The 8,192-nt window shown below is 40.0% G+C and overlaps 1 protein-coding gene across 1 annotated transcript; it reads left to right on the plus strand.

The window, feature by feature from the left end:
* The first annotated feature begins 6,014 nt into the window (after window positions 1-6,014).
* LOC145072189 (small ribosomal subunit protein uS8) lies at window positions 6,015-7,750 on the plus strand. Its single transcript, XM_079018571.1, has 4 exons — window positions 6,015-6,123; window positions 6,824-6,974; window positions 7,057-7,217; window positions 7,397-7,750. The coding sequence occupies exons 2-4, from the start codon at window positions 6,842-6,844 to the stop codon at window positions 7,493-7,495; spliced, it is 393 nt and encodes a 130-aa protein (XP_078874697.1). The 5' UTR covers window positions 6,015-6,123; window positions 6,824-6,841; the 3' UTR covers window positions 7,496-7,750.
* The last annotated feature ends 442 nt before the right edge of the window (window positions 7,751-8,192 follow it).

Below are 8,192 nucleotides of genomic sequence, written 5' to 3' on the forward strand. Positions count from 1 at the left end.
ATGGTAACGCCCATAACTGACGTCACCTGAGAGTTAGTTAACGTGAATAGCTCTCCTAGTAAGAGGAGGCCACGTTTCATGCTGACGAGGCACGATCCCCACGATCCGTTAGTAACAGGTACAACATGTAACACCCAAAGTTTTGAAGGCCAAGAAAGGAAAGAAAACCTTAATTTCAAGGGGTGACTCAGCGAGTCCGAGCGGGATCCGAGTCGGGAAGTAGAAAGGGAATGGTTAGATCCCTAGCCATGGCATGGCGTTATAAGTGGCATGGCGTTAGAAAGGCGTTAGAAAGGGAATGGTTAGATCCCTAGCCATAGCAGAATTGGGTTCCTTAGCAGATGGATTATGGAATGGCAACTAAGATCGGAATCTCTTTTGGAGTATTGAGCATCAAGGGGTAAGCGGGATCGAAGTGGGGGAGAACCCTCCGAGTGTGCCCAGGTAGGAGCACGCAGACCCATAATGAGTATGTGACCTCCGAGAAGGAAAAGAAGTAGTTCAGCGTTTGATGGATTGAGAATTCAGGGTTGGGAGTTTGAGAAACTCCCCGTCAGTTAGTGCGTGTGATGGAAATGGTTAGTGTGTAGTTGGGAATTCGGGTTGTGGTCGCCCGAAGGACTCGAGGGAGTCGGAATGAGGATCTAGAGAGCTTATGGCACGTGGGTGCCTTTGTTCTAGCAGTCAGTGGTGGAAGTGTTGTAAGACTATGGGGCAGCCATAGCATTCACTAGTAGTTAGCAATGGATTGTGATGTAAGACTACAGGTAAGCCGTAGCATTCCTTAGTAGCTTCGTTAGCGGAGTTGGGGCGAGGCCCTTATCTCCTAGTGATTTGATAGGGATCAGGGATGGGTAGTGGATGAGAATGATAGGGAGTTTGCCTGTATAGCCCTAGAGAGGTGAGACCTTGGGAGAGGCCGCTCTAGGATATAGTTGGGTGAGACCCGTGGGCGAGGCCCGTATGAGACTAGCAGTGTAGGTGAGACCTGAGAGCAGGGTTGCTTAGTAGTATGGTTGGGTGGGACCCGTGGGTGAGGCCCGTGAGTTTTAGCAGTGCAGGTGGGACCTGGTAAGAACCTTAGTGTCAAGATAGGGGATCGAGGACCCCAAGATTGTAGCGCCTGAATGGCATGATAGATTGAGCAGTTATAGGTGGTCGAAGTTCCTTAGAAAGTCGCTGGGAGCGGCTAGGGTTATGTTGGGTCAACGACTGGTGGGAGCCGGTAATCCAGGTATTGATAGCTTGGTGGGGACCCGGGGTGGTCTCAGTTTATCAGGAAGTCAGGTGAGGAATAGCAGTAAGGCTGTAAACAAACCGAACGAACACGAACATGACTTGTTCATATTCGTTCGTTTAAGTTAGCCAAACAAATGAACGAATACGAACGAGTTTTGTTGTTCATGTTCGTCGGTTAACAAATTGCATTGTTCATTTTTGTTCGTTTATGTTCGTGAACATGCTAAACGAACATAAACGAACGAATACAAATGAACAAAGATAAACAAACATAATTCAAACATATACAAACATAAATGAACATATAATATAGTAATGAAATCAAATACAATTAAGCATATATGAACATTGAAAAAACATATACGAACGAACATAAACAAATGTAAACGAACAACATAATTGAACGAACAAGATCATTGTTCATGTTCGTTTGTTTAACTAAACGAACGAGAATTTGTGTTCATGTTCGTTCATTTATTAAATAAACGAACATAAGTGAAATTCCCGCCGAACGGTTAACGAACAGTTCACTGAATGTTCAGTTCGTTTACAACCCTAAATAGCAGGATTGCCAGTCAGTGGCAGTGCGAGTATGCAACGTTTGGTGGAATTCAGTTAGTTGATCATGTGGTGCTCGACACCAAATTGTAGTAGAAAGAAATGCCCAGTGGATACTGGCGATAATGACCCGTACTGGAAGTAGCGGGAGTAAAATAATTGGTGAAGATAGGGTCTTCACAGTGGCAAAGGAAATAGTTGGTTATGGAGCATTACCTTGGGGAGGCAAGGAAATCGCGCAAGGAAGGAAGTGGAGAACCCCTATGGGTTCAGCGCAGTAATCAGAGGGTACCAGAAGGATTGTCGGTTGAGTAAGTTGTATTTCCAGGATGTTCAGGGTCAGGGTTGACCCGAGATGATTGTCTGCAAGGACTAATGTTAGTCGGAATGACCAAGCGAGAGGCCAGCGAGGGTAGGCCGCTGGTATTGGAATAATTGGTTGGGTATTAGAGGCAGATCGCAGGCGGTGGGCCATAGCAAACTTCGAGGACGAAGTTTAGTTTAAGTGGGGGAGAGTTGTAACACCCAAAGTTTTGAAGGCCAAGAAAGGAAAGAAAACCTTAATTTCAAGGGGCGACTCGGCGAGTCCGAGCGGGATCCGAGTCGGGGAGTAAGTGACCGACTCGGCAAGTCGGCCAAGGTGACTCGGCGAGTCTGGTCTATGCGAGGAAAACCCTAAATTCGGGACTTGGAGCCTTTATAAACGCCTTAACCTCCTTCCTAGGGTCCCTTTACTGCCTCTTGCACCCAGAGCATCGAACCCCAAACCCCATAGTTGCCCATTCAAGCTCCCAAGCCATATTGAGTGATTTGAAGGAAGAAGAAGAAGGGGAAATCATTGAGGCTTCAAGAAGTGGTCTTGGATCTGAAGATTTGGGGAACATTTCTGAGTATCTGAAGGTAATAAGTTGTTTCTCTCTTTTAGACCTTCTATGGTTGTGAGATTTGGGGCTTTTAAGCCATGGTTTGCCACCCAAGTGAGCTAGAAGCCGGATCTGGAGTTGCTACTTCAGATCCAAGTGTGTTATGAGCTGGGGAAGCATAAAGTATCAGCCCTTTAGTCGATTTTGGAGTCCCTTTGGCCTTAAACCCTAGTTTATGGTGGATTGTGCCTAGATCTCCTTCTCTACACGTAATGTTTGCAACTTTACGTAGGGAATAGGCTTGGGAAGGGTAGATCTACAGTTTGGAGTCCATGCATGACTCGAAAGTCCTCTGCATGTAGGTAGATCCGAATGGACTCGGCGAGTAGCATGAAGATAAGGAGGAACTCGACGAGTGGGATGAACAACTTGTCGAGTCGGATGAAGATGGGCATGAACTCGGCGAGTTGGATGAACAACTCGGCGAGTTGGATGAAGATTACCTTGTGCTCGGTGAGTATGTTCTTAGACTCAGCGAGTCAGGTCACGTAGTCCCAAACCCTTCGAGTTAAGACTCGAGTCAGCGAGTCGAGCAAGGACTCAGTGAGTTGGACAGGACAAGATTCTGGAATCAGTAGACTCGGCGAGTCAGGGGCTGACTCGGCGAGTCAAGTCGCGATTGGAAGGACTTTGAGCATAAGAACTCGGCGAGTCAGTAAGTGGACTCGGCGAGTAGGGTTGACCTGGAAGGTTGACTTTGACAAGAGTTGACTTAGTTGACCTTTGAAGGTTAGTTAGACTAAGTGTTATGTTGATATTGGTAGCTCGGGGAGCTAGTGGAGCAGCAGTTCGGAGTCAGTGGTCAGGTAGCGGTCAAAGGAATTAGCAGCAGCAGTTCAGTAGTATCAGGTGAGTTTCCCTTTGTGTGAATGGGTCTAAGGCCACAATGTCGGCCCATGTAGTTATGAGTAGAAGACCCGGGGGTTAGCCCTAGGCACAATATGCTAGTATGATATTCGGGATGAGGTCCAATGATAGAGGGCGGGTGCCCAAGGAATGGTTTAAATGATAGTTTATACTTGTTGTCTGTGTGATACTTGTATGTGCCTGGTAGGGAGGTGAGTGTGGGCGAGGTCCCGTACCTCACCAATAGCAGAGTGTGGATGGTGTTCCATATCTCAGTAGCAGCAGATCAGGGGCGAGGCCCAAGTTAGGGAACGAGTGAGGGTGGGCTGGGCCCGTATCTCACTATCAGCAGGAGTATGGACGGGGTTCCATGACTCATCAGTAGCAGGACATGGGCGGGGCCCAGTGATAGGCGAGGCCTTAGAACAAGATCCGTTAGTATGTATTTAGCTTATGTGATGTGATGTGATATGTTTATGTGCTATTATATGTTAGTGGGTGGGGCCCTGTGACAGGCGAGGCCTAAGTGAAACAGATCTGTATCCGAGCGAGGCTCGAAGCCAGGCGGGGCCTGGCGGGGCCGTTGTAGCGGGCGAGGCCCAGGATAGGGGCGTGGCCCAGTATGTGCAGTATGTGGTTATGCATGGTATGTGGTAGGGTGGGGAACTCACTAAGCTTCGTGCTTACGGTTTTCAGTTTTGGTTTCAGGTACTTCCGGTAGCGGAGGGAAGAGCTCGGGGTGATCGCATGGCACACACCATAGTTTAGACAGCCTGGGGATGTTTACTCTGATAACGAACATGTATTTTGGAAACTAATACTCTGTTTATGTTTTGAAATGATGAATTTGCTTAAAGTAATGTTTCATTAAAAGAAATTTTTAGCCTGAAATTTTGAGACGTTACACAACAGGATCTCTTCCGCCTCAGGGAAGGGATCCATCTTATCCCTCAGAAAAATCACCATCAAAATTACTATCTCTCTCAGAAAAACTAACTTGATCGTCGGAGTGACGTCCCGGGAGAACACCTGGTCATCCTTTAACGATCCTTTTGTGGTTGTGTTCTCAGGCAAGCATCCAAGTGAGGTCTATTATTTTACCATTATATATATATATATATATATATATATATATATATATATAATGGTAAAATATTTCAAATAAAAACAATATTTTTTTTGAACCGACAAACCTAATCTACTCCTAAGCTAACACTTAATTTCACATATGTCCACAACGAGATGTGAACTTTCTGACTGATCCATTGTAAGGAAGATCAACACTTAGACCCACTGATGTTTTAGTATTTGGATGGGCTAGAGGAAAACATGCATGCATGGATCTAACAGGGGTTTCCCCTATTGTGGGCTTGGGGAGTGGGGTTTTCACTGTGGGGCAAACTGCTTTAAAAGCTACATCAAGCAAAGCGGCAAAACATGAGAAAGCTTGCATGGAAAATCAACACACGTTTATACCATTTGCATTTGATACTTTCGGTTTCCTTGCGCCAGAAGATGTGGAGCTACTCAATAGAGTCCAACGGGTCATGCATAGTAATGTTATGACTCAAAGATCTATAAATGTTGTTTTTAAAAGAACTAGCTTTGCCATCCATGAAGGGGTTGCGACACAACTTGTTGCTCGTTTATCCAATACGTCTATGTAACACTTTCTTCTTTATTAAAAAATAAAAAAGTGAAATTATCTAAGAGAAAAGACAATATTTGATACCGCTAGGCTATAAGCCATTTATTAAAAAATAATGATAACTCATAGTGAACATTGAACAAGCTTGTTGTTATTTCAGGATATCTATCAGTTTGAAAGGGTCAAGTATTTTTTGTATTAGTTAATGTTTCATAAAACAATTTTGAGAATATAAGCTAAAATTTATGTAATAACTTTTTCAAAGTCAAAGCATTTATGTTTATATTGACCACTAGTTGTGAGACCCATATATTATATGTCTTAATTTACAAAAAAAGTTAAATGGAAAGATCAAAATATTTGAGAACTTTGAATTTATAAGAAAATAAAAAATAGTGAATTATTATAATGAAAATATTTTTTATTATTTAAATTTAAACAAATAATTTAAATTAATGAACTTTAATTTTGAGAATTTTGAAATTAAAAATTAAGTTTATTAATGAAATTGATATTCATTTATTATAATTATTACATTAAAATATTATGTGAAATTTAATAAAATAGAAAATTTGATAAAATGACATGTGAAAAAATAATAATTCAAAATAACCATAAAAATTTACAAATTAAATGAGTGTGTGATAAATGACAAAAAAAAAAAAAATTATTTATTAAAGATAATTTTATTTTCTCGTGCCATGATTGTTGGTCTAAATCTGAAAATTGAGGGGGCATTTTGTATTTGATCTAAAATATATATAAGAGTAAATTTTAGAAACTAGTAAGAGAGGAGGGGCTCATTTAGTAACTTATGAATTTTCTATAAAACCCGAAACCCTAACTTATTTCTCAGTCTCTGTATCCCTTCCTCTCTCAGCAGTCGCGGCGGCCGTTCTTCGCTCCGAGGTAACCCTGATTTTCACTTTATCCGATAAGCATTCGCAAGAACACCCTCAAAAGTAGATCATAACTGTGGTTATCTGTCGTTTGATTGTCTAATCATTTGATTTTTCTCTAGACAGTGTTATATTCTGATTAGAATCCGTGTTGGAGGTTTTCGAAACGATTTTTTTTCGATTGGATCGTGTATTGATTCGTTTATGTTGAATATTGTTTGATCTGATCGTAGTGTCTGTTTATAGTTTCAACATAATTAGATCTCCAATTCATGTCTGGTTATAGTAATACGATAGTTTGATCTCATCGCAATGTATATATACAGCTCATTTTTTGTACAGGAAAAAAATATTTGCTAATATCATACGCCGAGTGTTAGTTTTATGCGAGCTGATTTCAAAGGTCTGAATTTTCGCTGTCGATGTAGTACCTCAAAATTTTATGAAAACCTTCAGAAATGATGTATTATTATCTGTGATACATGTTAACAAACTATTTTTTTTTTACTTATCTTTGCCCTAAGAAGACTAGTTTCTGATTAAATAATAGACTTTTCTGCTGTTGACTTGATTTTTTTCTGGAATTTGTTTGTATACATCATATTACTAAGATGAAATTAGCTTTGTTCTGCTTATAAGATCACAATAAGTTGCAGATATTATTGCTTTTGTTTATATAATTATGTATTGTTGGTGTTCCATTCTTGCAGCATCTTGATTTTGTGAGGATGGTGAGAGTTAGCGTGTTGAATGATGCTCTCAAGAGCATGTACAATGCTGAGAAAAGGGGGAAGAGACAGGTCATGATCAGGCCTTCTTCAAAAGTTATCATCAAGTTCCTTATGGTTATGCAAAAGCATGGTTTGCTCTTATCTCCCTTTTTCTTTCAACAATTCCAATCATCTTATTTGCAAATGACATTTTTACCCTTAAAACCTTGCAGGTTATATCGGTGAGTTTGAGTATGTTGATGACCATAGATCAGGAAAGATTGTGGTTGAACTCAATGGTCGCTTGAACAAATGTGGGGTCATCAGTCCCCGATTTGATGTTGGTGTCAAAGAAATTGAGCCATGGACTGCTAGACTTCTTCCTTCAAGACAGGTTAGATTTTATTTTTTCAAGGGCATTTTTGTCATTTTACACAAATGACAAAATCATCTCTCACCTTTTTTCGAGGGCCACTTTTGTAATATGGTCATGTCAATATACAATGGCAATCAGTTATATAATTATTTTTTCTTTGAATTAGTAAATAAATAAGAAATGTTAAAACTGTGCAGTTTGGGTACATTGTTTTGACTACATCTGCTGGAATTATGGACCATGAAGAAGCAAGGAGGAAGAATGTTGGTGGTAAAGTGCTTGGTTTCTTCTACTAAATGTTTGAGATTTTGGGACGGGCAAATGCGTAATTTAGGGTAGAAGAAGTCTTTGAAAGAAATTTGTGTTTGTGTTTTTCGAGATTGGATTTTTGTTAAGGCGAGATCATGGTTTTGGGTTGGAGTTGACGATGTCATGTTGGACATTTTCCATATTTTAGGTTTTTAAATTTTCTGGCATTACATTTACCTACCTCTCTTTTGGATCAAGTATTTCTCATTTTTAATTTTTAATGTTATAAGACATTTCTTTTAGTCATGGTCTTTTATTATATTATGCGGTAAACTTGAATTTTTCAATTTATTTTAAAAAAAACATAAGTTAAGCTTTTTATTATACATACATAAATCAATTAACATAATGTGTATTTGAAGTATTGACATTAGTCAATTAGGCAACGATAAAAACAATTGAAAGTATTTTTGCTGGTCAAAAAAATTATTATATTGCTATTACCGGCTAACAGAAAGAAGGTAACATGAGGATTCTTTCCGACTTCTAAATCTATAATACTTTCTAGTTTTAGTTTGGTGTTGTGTGTTTTCTCGGAGATAAAATGTCTGCTGTGAATCATATTTGCAAACCTTTGTGGTAGAAGTTGATCAAATGTTTGTAGTTTGCATGAAAAACAAACAAAACTGTTTGTTTTTTAACGTCTGTTAAAATAAACTGAGATTTAGATATAAAAATATTACA

Source organism: Lactuca serriola, chromosome 9 (assembly GCF_051521515.1).
Source record: "Lactuca serriola cultivar US96UC23 chromosome 9, Lser_US96UC23_V15, whole genome shotgun sequence".
NCBI lineage: Eukaryota > Viridiplantae > Streptophyta > Magnoliopsida > Asterales > Asteraceae > Lactuca > Lactuca serriola.

Coding starts and splice junctions, on each gene's coding strand:
- LOC145072189 (XM_079018571.1), top strand. CDS start 6,842: ATGGTGAGAGTTAGCGTGTTGAATGATGCTCTCAAGAGCATGTACAAT. Junction 6,975..7,056: donor TATGGTTATGCAAAAGCATG/GTTTGCTCTTAT, acceptor AAAACCTTGCAG/GTTATATCGGTGAGTTTGAG. Junction 7,218..7,396: donor GACTTCTTCCTTCAAGACAG/GTTAGATTTTAT, acceptor AAAACTGTGCAG/TTTGGGTACATTGTTTTGAC.